At 41.8% G+C, this 25,269-nt stretch overlaps 1 protein-coding gene across 1 annotated transcript in view; it reads right to left on the bottom strand.

Annotated features, from left to right (window-relative positions):
* The window catches only part of LOC126249348 (uncharacterized), a 198,205-nt gene extending 173,286 nt beyond the window's left edge, over window positions 1-24,919 (bottom strand). Inside the window, exons 1-2 of the mRNA XM_049951002.1 lie at window positions 24,874-24,919; window positions 15,578-15,685 (exon numbers count right to left, since the gene is read on the bottom strand). Coding sequence (XP_049806959.1) covers window positions 15,578-15,632 — 55 coding nt within the window. The 5' untranslated portion in view covers window positions 15,633-15,685; window positions 24,874-24,919. The remainder of the gene's footprint in view (window positions 1-15,577; window positions 15,686-24,873) is intronic.
* Between the last annotated feature and the right edge of the window lie 350 nt (window positions 24,920-25,269).

The raw sequence follows: 25,269 nt of genomic DNA, 5'->3' as shown, positions 1-25,269 counted from the left end.
TTCGCCTTTCGTGGACAAGCGCTCAACGAACCTCTTTTTTTTATTTTTTTATTTTTAGGAACCTTCCTGGCGCCCAAAGGGAGGGGTGGGGGCAAAACGGGCAGGGGTCGCAAGCCGAGGCCTGCCCACCATATCTCGTTCCCACCCTCCAGGAACCAAGTAAAGCGTAGGGAACGTGGAGAAGAGCTACAATGAACATAAATGGTTCACTATTTTTCTTTTTTTAAGATTAATATTAATACCACCGAGAACAGCAGGAAAACCACTTGACTACTATGAAGTCTAGCGTGCGCACAGATACATCAGTCAAACAATACACCTGTAAAACTTCTCGTGCGATTTTCTCAAATTGTCAAAGTAGTGCACCTTACTGTTTGCACATTATGGTGTTTTAATGGCCTACTAAAGTTGTACAAAGTCTGAGGTAAATTTGTGATCCCAACATCGTGACCTCGACTTGTCACTATCTGTGATGTCAGTCATACGACCACACCGCCGCCAGAGAGATCGATCCGCCGGACGCGATTCTCTCGATAAACAGAACAGAAGAACGGCTGTGTTAGCCAAAGAGTACACAGACAGTTGCAGTACTTATGCTCGCCGCGAGGCCACTTCATGTTTAGCAGGAGAATAGTGCAGTTGTGCCAGTCTACAGTTCGTAGCCGTGCTCAGTGGTCAGCCAGCGCCGATGTTAGTCATCGTCTACAGCTCAGTCATTGCTGTCATCAAGGCTTTGTAGCTCCGTTCCAAGTTAATCTTCAAATTCACCGGATTCGACGTTCAATTTACGAGAGATTACTTCGTCACTGCAATATTTGTGACTTGTAAATTATGTCATTCTACAGACGCTTAGTCTAGTCGCGTCTTCTATAATTGTCAACCAACTGATCATGGACTACAGCAAAGTTAAGTAATGAATACTTTCTTATTTAGTACTCCTGCTAATTAATTGTGTTTTCCTGTTGTAGCTACCAAGCAGTCTTGGCATAGGAGAACCCACGTTTCCACCTCCTGGACTACCTCATATTCGCCACCTCATGTTGATGGACTCGATTATCGTGGAAGATCGAGAGCCATCACTATCGAAAATGTTAAATCGACGACTCTAACTGGGAAAACGATGGAAAAATCAACTATGTCCTCTTGCTTGGAGCCGTGTGAGTAAACCACTGCATCATTACGGTGCTCGTTTAAAATATTAAGTCATGGTTGCTGATCCATAAAATGTGACGTGTTTAACTTCTATGCACATAATTTAAAATTTATCTTCAATTCTTTTGTCAGCTAGGGCGGCTGCTGCCGGCCGGAGTGGCCGAGCGGTTAAAGGCGCTACAGTCTGGAACCGCACGACCGCTACGGTCGCAGGTTCGAATCCTGCCTCGGGCATGGATGTGTGTGATGTCCTTAGGTTAGTTAGGTTTAAGTAGTTCTAAGTTCTAGGGGACTTATGACCACAGCAGTTGAGTCCCATAGTGCTCAGAGCCATTTGAACCATTTTTTTAGGCGGCTGCTTGCTCCAACACTGCGGGAAAACCTCGATATCTTCTGTGTTGTTCTGTACTACCAGCTGTTACGCCCGGATCACTACTGGCTTTGCGGCTCATGAGCTGTTCATCAATAGTTGCTCTGATGGAGGGTGAGCAATGATGACCGTCTAGAATACAGACCTACTGCTCTGGAATTCTGATTGATAGTTCATACGAAAACACCAACTGCAAAGTCAATATACAATTGCCGCAGGCAATGTTTGGTGTCGTCGTGAAGTTATTTTTGCGAAATATGGGTTCATTGTCAATCTTGTACTGTTCTTCGTCGACCATTTTCTACGTCTCGCAATACTCTCCGAGAGCAGTGAAATGAAATGACACTTTCTGATGTACTGAATGCTGCTGATTCTGCGGTATCTGGCCTGCTTAAAATGTGAGGACTCTATCCTACAAAACGAGGGCCAAATGGCATCAAAAACGGTTCAAATGTCTCTGAGCACTATGAGACTTAACATGTTAGGTCATGAGTCCCCTAGAACATAGAACCACTTAAACCTAACTAACCTAAGGACATCACGCACATCCATGCCCGAGGCAGGATTCGAACCTGCGACCGTAGCAGTCCCGCGGTTCCGGACTGCAGCGCCTAGAACCGCACGGCCACCGCGGCCGGAAAATGGCATCCTAAGTTCTCTCCACTGAGGTGCTACACTGTTCCCATAACGAATTTTCGAACATCGTACGTATTATGGGTCTAACGTACTTCTTTACCTTTTCCACGAATTACGTGCATATTCACCACAGGGAATACCACTTACCTGTACAGACAAAACAAATCTGAAAATTCCTGGCAGATTAAAACTGTGTGCCGGACCGAGACTCGAACTCGGGACCTTTGCCTTTGCCCGCGAAAGGCAAAGGTGGCCAGTTCGAGTCTCGGTCCGGCACACAGTTTTAATCTGCCAGGAAGTTTCATATCAGCGCACACTCCGCTGCAGAGTGAAAATCTCATTCTGGGAACATCCCCCAGGCTGTGGCTAAGCCATGTCTCCGCAATATCCTTTCTTTCAGGAGTGCTACTTCTGCAAGGTTCGCAGGAGAGCTTCTGTAAAGTTTGGAAAGTAGGAGACGAGGTACTGGCAGAAGTAGAGCTGTGAGGACGGGGCGTGAGTTCTGCTTGGGTAGCGCAGTTGGTAGAGCACTTGCCTGCGAAAGGCAAAGGACCCGAGTTCGAGGCTCGGTCCGGCACACAGTTTTAATCTGCCAAGAAGTTTCATATCAGCGCACACTCCGCTGCAAAGCTCATTCTGGAAACCAAATCTGGTTTTTGAAACACCTTGTCACTCAATTGCAGACGTTTGTTACCCAACCCGTGCTCATTTCCACTTTCTTTGATTGTATTCGAATTTTTATTACTGGTATATGATAGACATCGAGATTGCTCCATTATCATATGCGGATATAAGCCTGTTTAGTGACCAATGCAGAAAGGAGTTTCCTCGATGCAGAAGATATTCCTCTAGAGCTCTCTGAACCAACTTCATACGATAAAGCTATGTTAATAGTCTTCTCGGTGATGTCCTTTAATACTGGACGTACCCTCACATGGCTAGAGGTGGGAACACGTAATGCACCCAGAAATATTGTCGAACATGATCGTTTTGGTAGTCCAGGTGTCATGGTGTGGGGAGGCATAATGTTCCATTGGCGTACCGACCTTCAATATTTGAACACGGTACACTCACCAGTCAATGTTATTGCGACACTGTATTCCTTCCCCATGCGCATCTTTTTAGCGGTGCATTCGGCCGTGGCTTCATTTTTGCGGATGACAGTGCGCGAACGCACCGAACTGTGCAGATGGAAGAGCATTTCGGGATGAGATGGTATCCGGCGAATGGACGGGCCTCTCTGTTCCCCCGACTTGAATCACATCGATACGTGTGGAATGCTTTGGGGAGATTTATTGGAGCATGTCCACCTGCACCGCCGACCATCCGGCAGCTGCCAACCCCGGTGGGGGAGGAATGGAACTCCCTACCCGAGGAAACCCCTACCATCTTTTTGGCAGCATGACAACATATTGCAGTGCATTCACTGCCGTCCGTGGTGATCACACGCGCTATTAAGAACCATGTCTCACCTTTTTTGATGTCCAGGGCACCATCATGTATCGCGGTGACTCCAGTGTAATTATTGTCTTTGCATAAAAGTGTCATTTCTATTTGTCTCACTGCGTATTTATTTTATTTACCTGGTGTCCTATACTGCAGCAGTTTTTTCTAAATATTGTCGAAGTTTCATCGAGTTCTGTTACTTACATAATGACACATCATGTGAAATTTAATTTCGTCCTTAAGTTTTGTGCGCCAGTGCAGAAGCACTGATCGACTTCTAATCCCACAGCATAACTGCAACTCTAGGTACTTTTCACAGGTGTTTCTTTCTAGTTCAGAATGCCTTCATTATTGCCAATAAACACATACAGCAAGGATGATACAAGGAGATGATCTGTTAGGTACAGTAAGCTCATAGTGGCCTTAAACTTCCTGGCAAATTAAAACCGTATGCCGGACCGTGACTCGAACTCGTGACCTTTGCCTCTCGCGACAACTGCTCTACCATCTGAGCTACCCAAGCACGACTCACGATCCGTCCTCACATCTTTAGTTCCGCCAGTACCTCGTCTCCTACCTTCCAAACTTCACAGAAGCTCTCCTGCGAGCCTACAAGACGAGTACTTCTGGAGGAAAGGATACAGTGGGGACGTGGCTTAGCCACAGCCTTGGGGATGTTTCCAGAATGAAATTGTCACTCTGCAGCGGAGTGTGCACTGATATGAAACTTTCTGGAGGATTGAAACTGCGTGCCGGACCGAGACTCGAAATCTCATTCGGAAACATCCCATAGGTTGTGGATAAGCCACGTCTACGCAATACCCTTTGATTCAGAAGTGCTAGTCTTACATGTTCGCAGGAAAACTTCTGTGAAGTTTGGAAGGTAGGAGACGAGGTACTGGGGGAACTAAAGCTGTGAGGACGCGTCGTGAGTCGTGCTTGGGTAGCAGCCGGCACGGTAGCTCAGCGTTTTCTGTCGGAGGGTTAGCAGCCCTCTGCAATAGAAGAACTGAGTAAATGGATCGTCGATGAACTTGAATGGGTGTCGTGAGACGTCCGACCAGAGCAAATGTAACGAACAAAATGAGATTTAACAAACAAAAACAATCATACAAAAAATAATGATGGTAGAGCGCTTGCCCGCGAAAGCCAAAGGTCCCGAGTTCGAGTCTCGCCCCGGCACACAGTTTTAATCTGCAAGGAAGTTTCATATCAGCGCACACTCCGCTGCAGAGTGAAAATTTCATTCTCATAGTGACTTGTCTAAACATTCAGTATGTGAGTTGTCCAATTGGAGCTTCATATCCAAAAACTTCCCTACTTCCCTTTATATTGAGTCTTTTTGCTAGAAGTCATGGGACTAGTGTTGCAAACCACATGACACGCTGATCAGCCTTAATATTATGATCATTGCCATCGTAAGATTAAATACCACCTGCCAGCGTGGCGGGAACATAACGTGGCAAGGAAAGTACACTAGCGAAGCAGAGACGAATGGGGAATAATTCTGTCTACGATGCAGGCCGCAAATGGCGAAATAAGCGACTGTGACAAAGGGCAGATTTTTATGGCCCAGCGTCTAGGAACGAGCATCTCGGAAATGGCAAAGTGGTCGGTTAGCGTGTTAGTGATATGAGTATCTATGGTAAGTGGTTGAAGGATGGTGAAACCGTGCATAAGCGACGAGGTGTTGGACGTCCACACCTCCTTACAGTACGTGGTGGTCGGAGGCGTGCCCATTCTGTAAAGCAGGAGAGATTGCAATCCGTGGCAGATTTGACGACAGAGTACAACACAGTTGCAGGGACAGGTGTTCAGAAGCATAACTTTTTGCTTGCTATCTTCCCCAGATGACGATGTCATTTCCAGTAGGATAACTGTCCGTGTCACAAGGCTAGAATAGTGCTACAGTGGTTAGAAGGCATTGGCAGTGAACTCAGTTTGATATCTTGGACAATAAAGGCCTGATCTGAACACGATGGAAACATTTGGAACGCTATCGGATGTCAACTGCGCGCCCGCAAATCAACTATTTGTATTTTACGCAATTTGGTGCCCTGTGCGTAGACTTCTGGTACCACATACCTCCGAAAAGCCACCAATGACTTGTCGAATGAATGCCGCACAGAATCGTTGCTGTATTGCGTTCCGGAGGTGGACCAGCATGGTTGAAATGGCTCTGAGCACTATGGGACTTAACATCAGAGGTCATCGGTCCCCTAGAACTTAGAACTACTTAAACCTAACTAACCTAAGGACATTACACACATCCGTGCCCGAGGCAGGATCCGAACCTGCAACCGTAGCGGTCGCGCGGTTCCAGACTGAAGCGCCTAGAACCGCTCGGCCACACCGGCCGGCGGTCCAGCATGCTATGAAGTTGGTGGTCATAATGTTTTGGGTCAACATTGTATCTTGCATAACAGGTGCATTGCTTGTATTTCAAATATGGTAATTGAGGGACAGCTGCACTCCCACTCGAAATGAATCATCTTCACAAAACGAAGTCTTATCCTATCCCGCCACAAAGGGGTGGAGATTGGGTACGAGTTTGATGAAAGGCAGTACATGCAATGGATGTTCACTATAATCCGTTCACCATAAGAATAAACCTGATGTAAGCAAACACAACGCGATGATCGGTCAGAAACGGTAGCACACGTATACTAGTGTTGTTTCGCTCTTGGAAGTAGGTCCTTCTTACGTATTAGATATATTATTATCAAGTTACGTTAAATTTAACTTTAAGATATTCAAATGTATTAACAACCATCAACGTTTTCCGTAATCACGCTTTAGCCACGTAGGTTTTATTTAAAACATCGTGTATGGTCACAGACTGTACAGCGTTGTGCTCTGATTGTCGCGCTGTTAATGCGCATACGAAAATGGCTGAGGCTGCTTTCTGTTCCGTAGTGAAACACGCGTGTGGAATACGGTTAAAAAGCGACGAGAAATAGGCTGTTCTCATTTTTTTCATAAATTTACGGAGATAATCGGCTTTGAAGTTTTCCCAGTCACTGTAAGTAACACGTGCAGCGCAGCTGGTAGCGTAATGGAATGCCACTCCCTGGAATTTATGGTTTGTTGGTTCATTCTCCCAGCTTTCTTCCTTTTTTTTCGCGTTCAAATTGAAATACCTACATCTCCTAATTGTAAAACTCATCATCATTTTTTATGAATAATGCACGTCTTCTTGTTTCTAATTACATATTGGACGCGAAATTCCTGTTTTCATTTCAAATACATGTTCTTAATTACCGATGTTTTTAATGAAAAACTGTTGATAAAAGTTGCTTAAATTAAGAAAACATAACAATTTAATTTTTAAGACAAAAATGAAAAACCAAACCCTCTTTATTTGGACTATGTCCATCGTTTTATACTACAGAGGTAGACAAGCATCGTACAAACATGTAAAACAACCATTTTCACAGCATCGAACACATCATACAAATGCTGAATTTTTACATTTGCTACTGCACCATCAAAATACGAACCCAACAGAACCGATCGGGAGCCAAGTTGCGGGACTGGGCCCGAGAAGTAACAAGATTGTTAAGCTACCAGACGTACTGGAACTAACGCATGCAGATTTTTCACGTGTCACTGCCGAACGCTGGTGGGATACAGAACGGCTCGTCATAAAGAAGTGAAAATACGGTGCCTGGCTGACTTCGTGGGTTCTGTTGTTGATAGGCTCGTTATCAACGTTGTTGGTGACACTTCCAGAACTGAAATGTATTTCTCGGATTCGGATAATGAAGGAGCTAAGAGATTACCAGACGACTGACTGTCGTTAATACATTCAGTGGCATCAGTACTCAACAGTGCGGTGAAATCCCCGCAGTATGATTTTGCATTACACAAAGATCGCTCAGAAAAATTAACCTATGTTTAAGTTAGAAATTTTCATCACTCTTGTTTGTAAGTAGAATACTTTGTCACGTGAGAACCAGTGTATTTTATGATTTCCGTCTGGTCACCTAAGAAGCGCGTGATAGTGCTGGAGTTTCTCCGAATATTATTAATTTTCTTTAAAAATTAAATGTCATTCGAAGCTATATTGTTTCTTCGCTCGTCTCTCTTTACGTCTAAACTGCAACTGCTCACGTCATTGTAGGCTAGTTGGACCGCTGGCTGGCCAGTGTTGTCCAAGTTTAATGCACTGGTAAAGCTGTTGTCCCGCATTATCTCTAGTCTGTGTGCGTGTAACACAGCATAAAACGTATCCTTATAATCGTACTTGACTGTACTGGTCACAGCTGGGCTTCGGCTCCACGTGAAACGAAATCCAGTGAGATTCAAGCAAACGCACAAGAATATATGGCGTAATGTTTACATCAGGTTTATTCTTATGATGAACAGAGTATAGTAGTATGTGCAATATGGACCTTTTGTCGTGAAATGTCAAAACTATTTCGCCACGAGGCAACGTCGACCTATCGACGTTTGTCTCTGTTCAATAGTCATACCTATCTCCCTTCTACAGTTTCAATGGACATTCCAATTACAGTTGCTGCATGTGAGTTGAGCTGAATAGCTCATGATTCATGGAACATGTTCTAATGTAACCAATGTAACTGCATCTTTCTATGGACGATACTCAAAGTAGTATCGAAACCTAGGTAAAGTTTAAATAAACAAACTTCTGGCAACTGGTTGGCTGTTTATTTTATCAACTGAAGGTACTCTCAGTTGCTGTTAACAGCCATGTTGAAGACTGTCGAATATTTCTATTGGATTTAGAAAAATAATTTGAAATCCGTAAGTGTAACTCATCGCTGGATCTGAACGTGGCTTGTCGACGGGTTCCTCACGATTTTAAGTTACAGGAGGTAAATTTGATAAGGGCAAATTGATCGTAGAGCTGTAGCAGTGTTATTTGAGTACTGTGACGAAAGGAAAAGAGAAGCTAAAACCAGCGTTGACATACAACTTTCCTTCCTCGATAAGCGCGGCTAATCGAGTTTCCATCCGCTGGAAGAACGACACGCAGCACACATCTTTTAGTCACACCTCGTAAGGCACTGATACAGATTTGGAAATCAACCGAGAACTATTACAGAGAATCTTGTGAAAAGGAGTTGTAGGCACTTACCTTTCGAAGCGACCAACTCAGTTCCATCAACGCCATGCGAACCTCCTACTTCTAGATCCAGGTCCATTTCGTCGCCATAATTTAGTATAAACAGTCATTCAGTTCAGTGCCATTAGTAACAAAGATGAATGGCATAGTGGCTAAATGACGAAAACTAGAAATTCACATTCTGCAACTTATCGCTTCTTTGATCTTTGGCACTAATATTTTTCGATGGTTGCAAATCCTGTATTACCCTTGTTTGCTTTACTCCTCTGTCTGTTAGTTGTACAGAGGCATCCAAGACTCGCCCACAATGATTAGGCGTTTAAGGACACGGGGTATATTTCGGCTACATATTTTGTGAAAATGAGCACCTGTTTCTTTCATACACTATTTCTCTAGTATGTTTTACAGTTTTGCAGTTTATCACAGTTTGTGCATAATACATTCTAAACAATTTGCAAGTATTTTGAACAATTCAGATCCTTTTGATGTGTATATCCAACACTAATTACAAGTTGGCTATCTAAAATGCTTCTTCAAATTCAGATACCTAATCCAGTAACACACATATGGAGGAGGCCAAATTTTTACCATACATCTATGCCGTAAGGTTGAGATACTAGACCTATTTAATTTCGCACATTAAGTATATCAGTCGACATAAAAATTATATCTCAGACTTTAATTTTTATAATGTTTTACATAATTAAAAATGTTATTTCTCTGTATTTAAGTTGAACCTACAATAAAATTTAGGTCTGCTAGATAAGAATGGGCTACTGCAAATTACCGAGAAAAAATTAGATAAATTTTAGGAGTTGTGTGTACCTAAATTCTGAAAAGTACAGCTCGTGAGAAATTGCGAATTAAGATTTGTGTCATATTAAAATGTTCATCAGTACATTACTGAAGCATAGTCTTCATCCTGCAGCATTTCATCTTCAGTGCTACTCTTGGCATTCTTCTTAGCACTTCCTACTTCATTGGTGAATGTATATTGATTATATTTATGTCTACACATTTCAGCAAAAATAACTCTTAAATTCTTTTTGTTGCGTGAGGTTACTAGGGAGATAAGCATATTTTACATAAATTAATACGTAAACGCTTAAAAGAAACTACGTCTGCCTAGCAATAGAATTCCACATTTAATTCATTATAATAGGCAAAATTCTGGTCTTGTGATATAGTTTCATAATCAGTTATTGATTACTGATGCATCTTCTTTGATAAAGGAAGTGACGAAATGTAAACAACGTGATGGTGAAAATTACCTGAAAGTAAATGAACAAGAAACTACTAGGAAGGGTTTAGGATCTACTATAAACACCATCACTATTAAATCAAAGATTTAAATAATCCCCGAAGAACTGATATATAGGTTTTCTCAATAGTTTGGATTTGCTTTGTTTGTAAACTAGTTACCCCTGAATTTTCTTTTGTCGAATTTCTTGATGTGTAACATTGTTAGTATTTATTGCACACTGGTGAACATTTCTAATCACAAATATCCGGAGCACTTACACAACGAAGTTTCAGTAGGACGTAAACAAAACACTCCAACAAATCGAAAATAAACAGGAGCAATAACGATCGCCTACAGGTGCTGGAAACTAGCAGTGATACCAAGATATACAATATGTCGCAAAATTATCGCTGGAAGCAAAAAGTTTTCAATTGTTTTGCGAAATATCAATGGTTTCTTATAATGCAAATAATGGGGGAGTGGCAGAGTACACGATCATGACTTTAAAAAATTTAGTATATACCGGTAATATTTCGTTTTAACCCAATGAAGTGCATATAAATATAATCAGGAAAGACCATAGAATTTAATAAAATAATAAAAATTTTCAATTTTTATATCATTCAAAAGCACCCTGTGTCTTAAAGGAGTCGTCTTGATTGATCTGACACAGCTGCAAAATTTCTGCTGCTGTGTCGGCTCGGTTGATTTATTGAATGGGTGTAAACTTTCACGCAACACAGAGGGCGGCGATATTTGCCGCGTTCAAAAAGTCGTGCAAGATGTGGCAATCTGATCGACGATTGATTTTCACTTTTCCACTATTACATCGGTTGTAATACGCCTGTCTTAGAGCACCACGTGTTGCACATCTCTTGAGGTTCCTGGTTGTTCACAGAGGTATGTGCTGCCATTTAGTTGTCTATCATTCACTCTTGATTAACCATACTTTATACGTCTGCGCCACGTAAACACTGCGTCATATGTTGGTGCATTGCTGCTGTAACTCAGAATGGATTGTTGAACCATTATTCCCCTTTAAATGGAGAAACTGAATTACAGGACGATACTCCATTTTAACAATGCTGTGCGCAATTTTGTTCTGGTTCCTGTAGCAGCTTGCTACAGTAGTATAGCGCAGGGATTCCATTGTGTACCATCATTGCAGACATTTACCCACAAACAGAAAATTAATTACGTAACTCTATTTTTTCGAGTTGATAATTAAAGCGTTATGACTGCCTCTCATAATACCTGTTGTTGCCACGCTGAGTTACAGAAAAATGAATGCTATGGAAACGGAATGGACGGTGTAACGTTGTGAGAGTGAGTTTTAATGCAGCGCGAATAGCGCTTTCATCCATGATAATTTTGCTTTTTTACTTTCACGAAATTCTAGTATCAATGTGATTCGTAGTCTACAATTAGGTCATGAAAACTGCTAAAAAATGTAGATGCAATCACAACCCGACTGCTATCTTACCATTGAGTTTACGAGAAAAGAACTTAAACAATCCCAGTAGCTTAGCATATATACATAAAAGTTGTGCAGATTGTTTCACAAGTACGTAGGATTGTGATTTACAGATGAAGTGGGTATTTTTCTCGCCCAAATATAATGACATACTTTATTATTCATCTATGTGCATACAGGAATATAAATTGAAATAATTAATTAAAATGGTAGCTTAACATTCATTAAGAAATCGGTAGTAATTATGTAACACACTAAGATAATATTCCTTCTGTACCTGAAATTGCTTGAAGTATTTTTGTTCATTCACGACTAAACTAGAATGCAAATTTAAATAAATAAAGTCACTGGAAAACAACCATTGAAAAATCACTATGAATAATGTAACAGACTAAGAGCATATTACTTCTGTGTGTGACACTGCTTGAAACGATTTTTGTGCTTCAAAAGACATAAATATGCATTGCATTTTTCGCAACGGGTTTTGGTTCTGCTATTATATGAAGTTAACCCGCTCATTTGTCGAGAATTTAGATTATCAATAACTGGGAAATGATCATAACCAGGTTATCGCTTGTCATCGCAAGTAACAGCGATAGGAGGATAGCAATAATAAGATCCCTTACGTGTCTCAGTCTGTTTCATCCCCAGGTTTGTCCACATCAGATATTTCCTTCACGGGAGTTACCAATAAAGTTTCGTCAATTTCTAATCGAAGTTTCATCAAGTCCTTAATATCGGTCTGGCGGATTTTATTTAGTTTTGCGGCTATTCTATATTACGTCCAACTGTTCACTGTAGCTAAGTCGAGGATATGGAGAAAACCTTCGAAGTCCATTTCCTCGTCCCAAACCAAGTGTGAAAACACACCATTTCACGATCACAAATAAACACCACACCCACTGACTGGAAGTCTGCATGCAACAGGGGAACAAGGAAGCTCAATACATATATTTTTTTTCCTTTTTGCACCAGCGCTCCACCTGGTGATCTGAGTGAATTCCAGAACATGTAGATGCAATCACAACCCGACTGCTATCTTACCATTGTACTGAAACTATTGTGGTATCATTCTAGTCTTTTCAGTTGTGAAGTATCACGGAAGATTACCCCTCTTACCTTGTCTGTCGTAATTGTTCCTGTTTCATGATTTCCCATATCAACTAATTTCTTCTACAAGAGAACTCTTGCGAAATGTCTGTCAAAATACGGGAAGCTTCCAGGAGAAATACTCTGTGATAGCCGAAGAATCACTCCCAGATCTATACCATCCAGATTTGTTGAAGCACCTCGGTATATTTCAGAGTTCATTACAAGACCTAAAGTTGATGTAATCACAAATTTTTTCAAATGTACAGGCATGGGCTTTTTTTGACACGTATTTGTAAGTAGCACTTCTGCAAAAGAAAATATCTGTTCATCGGTGAAACTGGATTAGTAATTAAATCCTTTCCGCTAATACACTGAAATTCTAGGATATGGGATCACATCTATTATTAAATTTAAACCAAAAAATGCTTAAGCTCAACATGATTCCTAAGTAATGATTTATCACTTTTTGCTAATGAATACGTATTTCTGAATTCTGATGTGCAAGTATCGAAATCTTTAGAGAAACCCTGAGACCAACAGTGTAAGGAACTTTTCAGTACCACTAGTTCCTGAAAGAAAAATACCGTATATTCCAAATATGTGATGTAAAATCAAATATTAAAAGATACGTAGAATAAACTTACAAGACCGTCACCAATGTAATGAAGCACCTGCAGGAAGAAAACTCTTCTCAACAAAATCTTTCTCTTTCCATTACCACCACCACTGTGTCATCCTCCGTTTAAAAGGACGATAATTCTCTTCATCGGACTCATTTGGTATCACACACAGTTTCTGAACATGATCGAAGATTACTGTCTTCACCACTGATTTTTTCTGAAAATTTTCCTTTTTACATCACTCGCCGGCAGTGGTAATGGGCAATCAAAATTTGCGTTGTTGTGTTCAGACAGGTCACTTATGTATGACGTTTCGTTCAGGATACCGATTATTTCACTTTCGGGCAAAATACGTTTACCAGTTGGCATCTAAGGAGCAAAAGCAATAAAATTCCATTTCTAATAAATACTTTTAAATTGTCCGCCTCCGCAGCGTAGCGGTAGCGTTTCCGCCTACCACGCATGGGGCCCGGGTTCGATTCCCGGCAGGGGACTGGGTGTTGTGTGTCTTTCATCATCATTGACCCGCAAGTCGCCGACGTAGCGTCAACTAAAGAGGACTTGCAATACGGCGGCCGAAGTCCCCCGCATGGGGCCTCCCCGCAAACAATGCCATACGAGCATTTCCACTTTTAAATTGAAACTGAATTTTAATTGACATTTCTTAGCTCAGAATTAATACCTGTATGATTGTGGGGGCGAATGGTAAAATTTGAACAAAATACTAACCCACACGATAGTGATGGTTGTTACTTGTTCCACAACAGACAGCATAATTTGAAAAGAAATAAAAAGAACGGTGTCAGTTGTGGTTATAACATCTTTTGATAAGAAAACATTACTATAGTCATTCATTTAAACTGTAGGGAAGCAGCCTACTCACGCCGTAGTAAATTCACATCAGTCTTTCCATTGTGTGCCAGCCAGTCCGCTGTAAGTAGCTCTGACGTCATAAATGTTGCGCAATACTTTTAAAATCAGGTAAATAACCTGAAACGGTTCTAGCATGTCAGGAGTAATACTAAATTAATATGTGTTGAATGTCAGTTCAATAACTTTAACCATTTTCGAAATTTGGACGTTTTTCTGTAAAAACCATTGGCGCAACAGAAAAGAGCTAGAAACTTAAAAATTTATATTTAGATTCCTTTTCCATAATAATTTAATAGAAACAGTACTTTGGATCTCACAAATTAAAATTTTTGTTGAAATTCATAATTTTCTGGTTTTTGTCTTAAAAATGAAGGAAGCAAGATAGATTAAGTAGGCTAATAAATAAGGCTAGGATGTTTAAATTTAAGTAGAATGGAGATCCGCTATAATCATAAAGATGTGAGAAGTTTCAACTGAATAACTATAAAGCTATAGTGATAGCGTATCTCCAAAGGGCAAGTTCAGAGCTCGTCTACTGCGTGTGGTGTAATTAAATTAATTCTCTCGCCCAAAATAATTAACTTAGCCACGTCAAACTTTTATTATGATTACTTACTTGTGTGCTGAATGCACATTTAAATTGAGAGATTCATCGGCCATCAGCAAAAGAAGCTATGAATTATTCGGTAACTTAAAGTGGTGCATTACTAGCCCAGCGGCTAGTTGGGAGAGCCGATTTGATCAGGCGTTCCCTTAGCCGTTCGCACCGCGGCTTTATACGTATATAAGAACGCTGTGCGAGGAAAAAAGGCCCCAGTTCTCTCCAGACGCTGAATAGCACACCATCTATGACGGGAGTCGCGTCGCGTCGGTATCATTGCTATAAACAGCCTCGGATGCCGTATTAAGTTACTCGGGATATGCGTAACCATGAAATCATTTTCGAGAGAAGTGTTAATTCTGGGATGACTTTAATTATCTATCTTCAGTTTGCGTATGTCGTATTTTCACGTGCCGTCGCGGGACAGACATTCTACCATTATTTTGCGTGGCGTTTGATGAGCATTATCATCAAATTATGGCGAGCATTCATTTAAATATTTAATTTGGACAGTTATAGTTGCATCAGCGCATTAGACTCTGAACTGCCCTGGTAGCTGGATTGTGTGGATTCCTTTTTTTTTTATCTGTGGCTTTCAGAATATACTGAACAATTTTTAGAAAATCGTTTTTTGATTATGAATCCCAGACAATCTCCTAATTTCTCAGAGCTATAAGCTGTAGCTATAAGTGTATTTCTCAGATGAAGTGGGCACTAGGAATTCTAATTACAGGCTTCACGTTTTGCTAATCACTTTCTGGTTGCCAATATTGTAGTTAGAGAGCCAGTGTTGAGAACGGCAAAACAACAGCATAAATAATAGGAACATTTAAATAACAATAATTCCACCCGCCGCCGCACATATGGTTAATCGGCCGGGAAATGCAGTGTTTCTACATTCTACAAAAATTAAATAACAACATAAAATTCCTACCAGCCGCTCCACAAAACAATATAAAGAAATGTAACGAAATAACTTACCTTGCTGTTGCGAAAGCAAACGCGCAATATTCCGCCAGAACCGAAATGCACCCATGACAACGGAGATTCACACCCACAGGAGGACACTAGTCAGTATGAGCCAGAGAACTGAAAAGAAGCCAAGAAATTAATTTAATTTTTTTTATTCGTACGGATCAGGGTTTAGAGTGGCTATTCTGGGAGAAACCATGTTGTTATCATTTTCTTCTTAACTCATTATCCCCACAAATAAACAGAGTCGGTGCAGCTAATTATTCTGCTAGTTACTAGTATATTCACACTGAGGTGACAAAAGTCATGGGACACCTCCCAAAATCGTGTCGCACCTCCTTTTGCCCGGCGCAGTGCAGCAACTCAACGTGGCATGGACTCAGCAGCTCGTTGAAAGTCCTCTGCAGAAGTATTGAGCCATGCTGCCTCTATTGCCGTCCATAACTGCGAAAGTGTTGCCGGTGAAGGGTTTTGTGCACGAACTGACGTCCCAATTGTGTCCCATAAATGTTGTATGTGATTCATCTCGGGCAATCTAACAAGGGGAGGCCACGACGTTTGGAACGCGGATTTACTGCAAACTTCGTACAATCGTAGTACTCCATGAGGACAACAAAATGTGTAAGCAGTAGCGCGTACTTCGCAAGCGTTACTGAGAAAATCGCAAGATAATTTCGGTCGTCGAATATATATCTGTGCGTGGCCGTTTTAACCATGAAGCGGCTGCAGCCGAGGGGTGCCGGCCGGGTAGCTCAGCGTGTTCGGTCAGAGCGTTAGCTACCCTTTATAATAAGAGAACTGAGCGAACGGATCACGGAATGGGTGTCATCGGACGTCCGCCCTGAACAAACTCAACGAACAACATAGACCAAAATTGTTTTATATTTTTTAATTTTTTAAAGTGTTTGGCGTTCAAGCCGATGGATCGCTGGATCGAGTTCCGCTCGTCGCTTTCTTTTTTTCAACACAGTCATTTTATTATTTATATTACAATTGATATACTGGACAAAATACGTGTAATCGGATGAAATTTTACTAAATTTACAATGTTATTTGGCAGTCTACTAATTTTTATTATCACAAATAATGTAATATTCATAACTACCGACTAGTAAACGACCAGATGCAAAAAGTCATACTGAAAATGTATGCTTCTCCGTGATTTGAGACATCCCTTATACCTGGAAGGAGCCCGAAACGACTTCTTACCTCCAAGTTTTGACCGGCACAGACGGCTTTCGAAAGATGTACAATTAATCGTCGCTTTAGACATTACGAGTACAAGATACCGAATGGTATTTTTCGTAAAAACATGGAAAACATAAAGTTAAACGGCACCAGCTCCATTGAATAAATACTATCTTTCCGCATACGCAAGGTCTTTTGACGTTTTCTGTGGAAAAACGAACCTTGTTAACATTTTCAAAAACCTCTCTTTCAGACGATAGTTTGAAAGCAAACCATACATAACGCAGTATTTCCTTAAAATTCGGCGCTGACAATTGGTTATGCAGTATCGAGTGTATTTTAATAGTGTCTTCCGAGAAGCAATTTCTCGTTCTCCTTCGATTAAATACGAACAGTTTTGAAGACACAGACAATCATACATTTTCAGCATCACTTTATGTGTTTGGCCGTTTACTAGTCGATAATTATGAATATATTATTTGTGATAATAAAAATTAGTAGACTGCCAAATAACATTGTAAATTTAATAAAAGTTCATCCGATTACACGTATTTTTCCCATTATGTCAATTGTAATATAAATAGTAAAGAAAATGACTGTGTTGAAAATAAAAAAAGAAAATTGACGAACGGAACTCGATCCAGCGATCCAGCGGCTTGAACGCCAACCACATTTTTTTTTAAAAAAAAATATGTGTTCTGTATTGTTCGCTGGATTTGTTCAGGGCGGACGTCCGATGACACCCGTTCAGTTTGATCGTTCATCCGTTCGCTCAGTTTTTTTTATTAGAAAGGGAAGCTAACGCTCTTTTTTTAAAATCTCATTTTTGTTCGCTTTCGTTCATTTCGGGGCGGACGTCGTAAGACATGCGTTTAAGTTCGTTGTTGATCAATTAACTCAGTTTTTTTTATTACAGAGGGGAACGCTCCGACCGAACACGCTGAGCTACCGTGCCGTCGCCACTGGGATGCAGTCGCTTCATGGTTAAAATGGTCACGCACAGATATACAGGGTGTTTCAAAAATGACTGGTATATTTGAAACGGCAATAAAAACTAAACGAGCAGCGATAGAAATACACCGTTTGTTGCAATATGCTTGGGACAACAGTACATTTTCAGGCAGACAAACTTTCGAAATTACAGTAGTTACAATTTTCAACAACAGATGGCGCTGCGGTCTGGGAAACTCTATAGTACGATATTTTCCACATATCCACCATGCGTAGCAATAATATGGCGTAGTCTCTGAATGAAATTACCCGAAACCTTTGACAACGTGTCTGGCGGAATGGCTTCACATGCAGATGAGATGTACTGCTTCAGCTGTTCAATTGTTTCTGGATTCTGGCGGTAAACCTGGTCTTTCAAGTGTCCCCACAGAAAGAAGTCACAGGGGTTCATGTCTGGCGAATAGGGAGGCCAATCCACGCCGCCTCCTGTATGTTTCGGATAGCCCAAAGCAATCACACGATCATCGAAATATTCATTCAGGAAATTAAAGACGTCGGCCGTGCGATGTGGCCGGGCACCATCTTGCATAAACCACGAGGTGTTCGCAGTGTCGTCTAAGGCAGTTTGTACCGCCACAAATTCACGAAGAATGTCCAGATAGCGTGATGCAGTAATCGTTTCGGATCTGAAAAATGGGCCAATGATTCCTTTGGAAGACATGGCGGCCCAGACCAGTACTTTTTGAGGATGCAGGGACGATGGGACTGCAACATGGGGCTTTTCGGTTCCCCATATGCGCCAGTTCTGTTTATTGACGAAGCCGTCCAGGTAAAAATAAGCTTCGTCATTAAACCAAATGCTGCCCACATGCATATCGCCGTCATCAATCCTGTGCACTATATCGTTAGCGAATGTCTCTCGTGCAGCAATGGTAGCGGCGCTGAGGGGTTGCCGCGTTTGAATTTTGTATGGATAGAGGTGTAAACTCTGGAGCATGAGACGATACGTGGACGTTGGCGTCATTTGGACCGCAGCTGCAACACGGTGAACGGAAACCCGAGGCCGCTGTTGGATCACCTGCTGCACTAGCTGCGCGTTGCCCTCTGTGGTTGCCGTACGTGGTCGCCCTACCTTTCCAGCACGTTCATCCGTCACGTTCCCAGTCCGTTGAAATTTTTCAAACAGATCCTTTATTGTATCGCTTTTCGGTCCTTTGGTTACATTAAACCTCCGTTGAAAACTTCGTCTTGTTGCAACAACACTGTGTTCTAGGCGGTGGAATTCCAACACCAGAAAAATCCTCTGTTCTAAGGAATAAACCATGTTGTCTACAGCACACTTGCACGTTGTGAACAGCACACGCTTACAGCAGAGACACGACGTACAGAATGGCGCACCCACAGACTGCGTTGTCTTCTATATCTTTCACATCACTTGCAGCGCCATCTGTTGTTGAAAATTGTAACTACTGTAATTTCGAAAGTTTGTCCGCCTGAAAATGTACTGTTGTCCCAAGCATATTGCAACAAACGGTGTATTTCTATCGCTGCTCGTTTAGTTTTTATTGCCGTTTCAAATATACCGGTCATTTTTGAAACACCCTGTATATTCGACGACCGAAATTATTTTGCGATTTTCTCAGTAACGCTTGAAAAGTACGCGCTACTGCTTACACATTTTGTTGTCCTCATGGAGTACTACGAGTGTGCAAAGTTTGCAGTAAATCCGCATTCCAAACGTCGTGGCCTCCCCTTGTAAGTGGCCAAAACATTCGCTCAAATTGTCCAGAATGCTCTTCAAACCATTCGAGAATAACTGCGGCCCGGCTACATGGCGCATTGTCATCCACAAAAATTTCAACTTGTCTGGGAACATCAAATGCATGAATGGCTATGAATAGTCTCCAAGTAGCCAAACATAACCATTTCCAGTCAATTATCGGTTCACCCCATTATGGAGCCACCAGCAGTTTGCACAGTGCCTTGTTTACGACTTGCTTCGTGGTGTCTGCGCCACACTCGAACCATACCATCAGCTTTTGCAGGACTCATCTGACCAAGCTACGGTTTTCCAGTCGTCTATGGTCCAACCTATATGATCACGAGCTCACGAGAGGCGCTGCAGGCGATGTCGTGCTGTAGCAAAAGCACTCGCGTCGGTCGTCTGCTGCCATAGCCCATTAACGCCAAATTTCGCTGCACTGTCCTAACGGATATGTTCGTCGTACGTCCCACATTGATTTCGGCTGTTATTTCACGCAGTGTTGCTTGTCTATTAGCACTAACAACTCTACGCAAATGTCACTGCTATTGGTCATTAAACGAAGGCCGTCGGCCTCTGCGTTGTCCGTGGTGAGAGGTAATGCGTGAAATTTGATATTCGCGGCACTCTCTTGACGTTGTGGATCTCGGAATATTGAATTTCCTAACGATTTCCGAAACTGAATACCTGATACGTCTGGCTCTTACTACTATTGCGCATTCAAAGTCTGTTAATTCCTATCGTGCGACCGTAATCACGTCGGAAAACTTTTCACATGTATCACCTGAGTACAAATGACAGCTCCCCTAATGCACTGGCCTTTTATACCTTCTGTACGCGAACCTACCGCTATCAGTATATGTGGATATCGCTATCCCATGTCTTTCGTCAGCTCAGTGTATGCTGCTTTTTATTGCATTTCCTTGAATTATTTTGTGAGATATTATTTATTATTTACTCACGGTGGTGTATGAAGCAGTCTTCGAATCCTCGGCGTCCCTTTTACTCACTTTTTCCTTAACGAGTACCGAACAAACCAGCAAGAAATACCCACAAAAAGATTTCACAGCGCATGTATTGTGGATACCATAACCAACTCACTGATGGAGTCCGTCCGTCACCGCAAACCTCGGAGAAAATGTGATGAACCATTTACGATGAATAGTTCTATGACACCAACTAAGGGACATTTACGAAAATGTGTGTTATCTGAGCTCAGATACACTTAATGTTTCACACAAAAATAGACTTTGCGACATGAGAGCAAGCCTGTCCCTTCTCTTACTTCTCGTCGTCAGGATTGCGGAAGTAACACTTGAGGTGGGTTTAGAGTTAATAAAAATTACTAAGATTAAGTACTTTGAGCTTGTTCAACCGTTTGGAAAACAATCACTGAGATGTTGGCTGGAAGTTCCTTCGGCCGCCACTTTTGTAAATAAAGCACTCTCGGGATCCGTTCTTACACAAGGCATAGACACAATATTTGTTTATTTCCATCTTGTCTTTGTCTGTAAGCGTAAACGAATATAGTACAGACGATACTGCAAATCGAAACAGAATTTTTTCATTCAATTTACTGGATGTACAAGAACCGATCATCTGGCAATGTAGAATAGACACTCAATACAACATTTTTAACAAAACTGAGGATAATAGTCGCACTTAGTCTAATACACAGCGATTCAAAATATGAAAATAAACGCAAATACCTAAACCAATCGCTAAACACATTCAAAATGATCAGTTAGAAAACAAAGCGAAGCGCCAAAATTAAAACAAAAAGTCTGGAAAACTAATGTTTTGTTTCAGCAACAGCTATAAAAATGTATGAAAAGTATACATAAAGAGCTAAGGTAAGAACATAAGTTTGCCGTTGCGTATTGTGTGTTATATTTAATGATTTTTTTTCCATATAAGTAAGTTCAATATTAAAATTATTTTCGGTGGCTCTAAGGCTTTTGCAAAGGACTGCAGAACAACCAATAAACGTTTGTGCGCAACGTAGTATCACGAAAGTAAGTAAGTAACCAAAAAGAAATTTTCAAAGCAGTGTTAAAGATGTAACAATTTGACAACTTCCCTAACGAATGGGAAGAACGTAAATACGTTACGAAGATCCCATAAATATTTAAAATGTCTGACCAAGTCAAGCGCTATTATCACAGGTTTATTTTTTTCACATGTTACAGGAAGGCAGGGTCAAACACAAGAACTAACGAAGTGCCTCATCTGAAATTAAACGTGCCTATACATTTGAGGAATACGACATTAAAAATATTTAGGCTTACGATACCACCCACCTTCTTTCACACTTGACGTTAGCAAGCATAAACCATTCATCGAGATACAGTGCGCGTAAAATACCTTCTATAACACGAACTGCACGTACTTTTTCGACATTAAATTTGTTGGCTTTGTAAATTCACAATCAGACCGTCACGTGTCACCCTAACCTAGACCTCGGGATACGCAACAGGTCAGAATGTCACCATAACCTATATTCAAAAAGATAATATAAAACGAAACTAAATATTGTTAGTATGCTATGGACTTATATTGTCACACGCTGCATCATCTTGACATCTCCCTCTTCCCTCCCTCCTCCTGTTTTTCCCTCACCACCTCCCTCTCCGTCCTTCCCCCTCACCCCTCTCCTTCCCTCATACTGGGCGCTAATGACCATTGAAGTTGTGCGCCCTAAAACCACAAAAAAAAAAATCCCTCATTCAGTCTCTCTCTTCCCTTCTTTCTCTGCACTTCCTCCCCCTCTCTCTCTGTCCGTCTGTCTCTCCCTCTCCTTCTCTCTGTCACTCCCTCCCTCCTCTCTCTCCCGGCCGGAGTGGCCGAGCGGTTCTAGGCGCTTTAGTCTGGAACCGCGCGACCGCTACGATCGCAGGTTCGAATCCTGCCTCGGGCATGGATGTGTGTGATGTCCTTAGGTTAGTTGTCCTTAGGTTAGTCCCCTAGAACTTAGATGACCTCCGATATCCGATGTTAAGTCCCATAGTGCTCAGAGCCAGTTGAACCATTTGAACCTCCCCTCTCTCTCTCTCTCTCTCTCTCTCCCTCTCCCTCTCCCTCTCCCGCCCTCCCTCCCTTCTTGCTTCTTCCTCTCCCCTCTCCCCTCTCCCGTCTCCCCTCACCCCCCTACCCTCTCCCCTCTCCCCTCTCTCCTCTCTCTCTTTAAATTTGTATCTCATAGATGCATACATGACATACTTAAATGTCCATAACCGGCGTGTGTTGCCGGCGAAGAGAATGCTTTCAGTTTTTCTTAGCTTGCAATCCAATTTACTCGAAGAAACACTCATGTTGGCTTTGTAACCTGTAGAAGAGAGAAGCTGGAAACGGAGAGACCAACGAGAGAGAGTCTCACGCTGTTGTCCTCGAATTCACATATCTGTACTTCACATTGCCCTCAGCCCCGTTAGGTGAATGGTCAGCGTGACGGACTGCCGTCCTAAGGAGCCCGGGTTCGATTCCCGGCTGGGTCGGGGATTTTCTCCGCTTATGGACTGGGTGTTGTGTTGTCTTCATCATCATTTCATCCCCATCCGGCGCGCAGGTCGCCCAATGTGGCGTCGAATGTACCTGCACCAAGGCGGCCGGAACTGCCCCGTAAGGGGCCTCCCGGCCAATGACGCCAAACGCTCATTTCCATTTCCACTTCATATCGCCGACATTAAAAACAACCCAGATAAATTCAGTGGAAAAATATAAGACAAGTGACACAAAAAACTGACAAAAAAACTTGAAAAACGAACTGTAATTGGTGGGAATCATGCATGCAGAATGTAAGAGCTGTAAGTATTCGGGCATTGATAATGAAGCACACTGGTTGAACAGGTTGAACCAAGGCTCTCTGTGAATGAAATTAGATATAAATGGTATAAATGTTGCTGACAAATTGCTCATTCGCTTTTGGTCAGCATCCAATACATATGGCACTTACAGCGGGTGGACAAAAATATTGGAAACACGAAAAATACTACACATTACCAATCTAATACGGTGTAGGAAACCTGTTGGCATTCAAAACAGCTTCCAGTCGTCTCGGAATGTATAAATACAAGTCCTGTATGGTTTTTAAAAGGATGTTATACCATTCTGCCTGCAAAATAGCGGAGAGTTCTGGTAACGATGATGATCGTTCTTTGGAATTCTTGCTAGCCCTGCAATTCCCTGCTCATGGAGTTCCCTTCGTGGTTTTTGATGCTGACAAGGTTCACGAATACGACATTCAGTTCTGCAATTACTTTTTCAGCTGTAGTCCTCTTATTTTTCGTCACAATCTTTTTCAATGAGCATCTATCACGATTAGTCAACACGCACCTTCTCCCGCGTTGCGGCTTAGAGGATGTTGTTTTTCCGCTTCCCCTGCATGCGGTATAAACCTTCGATATGGTGCGTCTTGAAGCACCAAACACTTTGGCTACCTTCGTTACCGAAGTACACACCATACGAGCAGTAACAGTTTGGCCACGTTCAAATTCACATAACTCAGACATAATGCACTCACAATATACAGACCACTGTTCTGACCCCGACTGTCATTTCCAGCGTATTGAGGACATAGCACAGGTGCTGTTCGTGGTCAAATACAACAGCGCTACATGCAATATAACGTGCTCCCGCGATTACTTACTGATCTGTTACATGAAAGCGATTTTACATCTGGAATTTCTTGCGGAGCCAATATTTTCCTTATTTCATGGCCAAATTTGAGCCTGACAACCTGTTAAGTGTCCTACAATATATGTTAAAGATATAAAATATAACTACATATTTCGTAGTGATACACCAATTTACATTCATTATTTAAGGCATTTTACAGCTTTTGAAATTTTACGTGGTCTTACTATATGCAGGTTTTTCTTTTGGCAAATACTTGAAAATGGCATAAAAGGTCGAAACCTGGGTTGTACTTAAATAAACAATAAAACAGTCAAATGGTGGTGTCTTTCTTTAAGAAAATTCTTGGACTCTCTTCTCTGCAATGCCTATGTGATACACCTTTAGTCGTTAATTAACTCATACCAAACTGTGCATTCGACATTAACATCTATGGCTGGACTTTCAGTTGCCATTCAAAAGTTTCATTTTCAAGATAAGTACGACCACAACTGAAATCTACCGCCCGTTTCTTAATTGCTGAAAATTTAGAAGATGGTCTCTTACAAATTTTGCCAATTTTGAATGAACTCCTGCTGACAATAAGCCAATAAAATATGGTTATTGCCACTGGACAGTATTGCAATAATGTCTGTTTAGTTGAAACGCACACAATCCTACTATTTAGAATAGCCTTGTAAATAAAACTGTCCCGCAGGCAAGTAGACATTTGACGTGCATTATGGTGTATCTATCACCAGTAAAACACAAACAAAATTTCATCTCTATTTACCTTACTCCCGTATCTTCAAAGTGTAAATGGGATGCCTTGCCTCAGCGATGATTACTTGTGAACTGCCTTGTGCCGCCGTTTTCAGGCGCGCTGCGTCGCTGCTGAGGAATGTGGCCGTGTGATCTCGGTCTCCTAGCGGTACTTGACTCTAGCAATTGCTCGCCGTTTCACAAGTCACGCCTTAACTGCCGTCCAGCCAGCCGAGCGTTCGTAATACTGACCTGCTGTTTTTTGTACAGCATCTCCATTCCGGAAACGCTCCTTTTCTTTGTATGGTGAACCCGAGTCCCACTGACAATATTTCTAAGGCTGTAGGGGAATGTTATTCATCTACATCCACATCTACGTCTACATCGATACACCGCGAATCACACTTAAGTGCCTGGCAGAGGGTTC

The sequence above is a fragment of the Schistocerca nitens genome, chromosome 3 (assembly GCF_023898315.1).
Source record: "Schistocerca nitens isolate TAMUIC-IGC-003100 chromosome 3, iqSchNite1.1, whole genome shotgun sequence".
Lineage (NCBI taxonomy): Eukaryota > Metazoa > Arthropoda > Insecta > Orthoptera > Acrididae > Schistocerca > Schistocerca nitens.
Note: the sequence above shows the minus strand (reverse complement) of the source record. Positions and strands in the feature narration are given on the sequence as shown.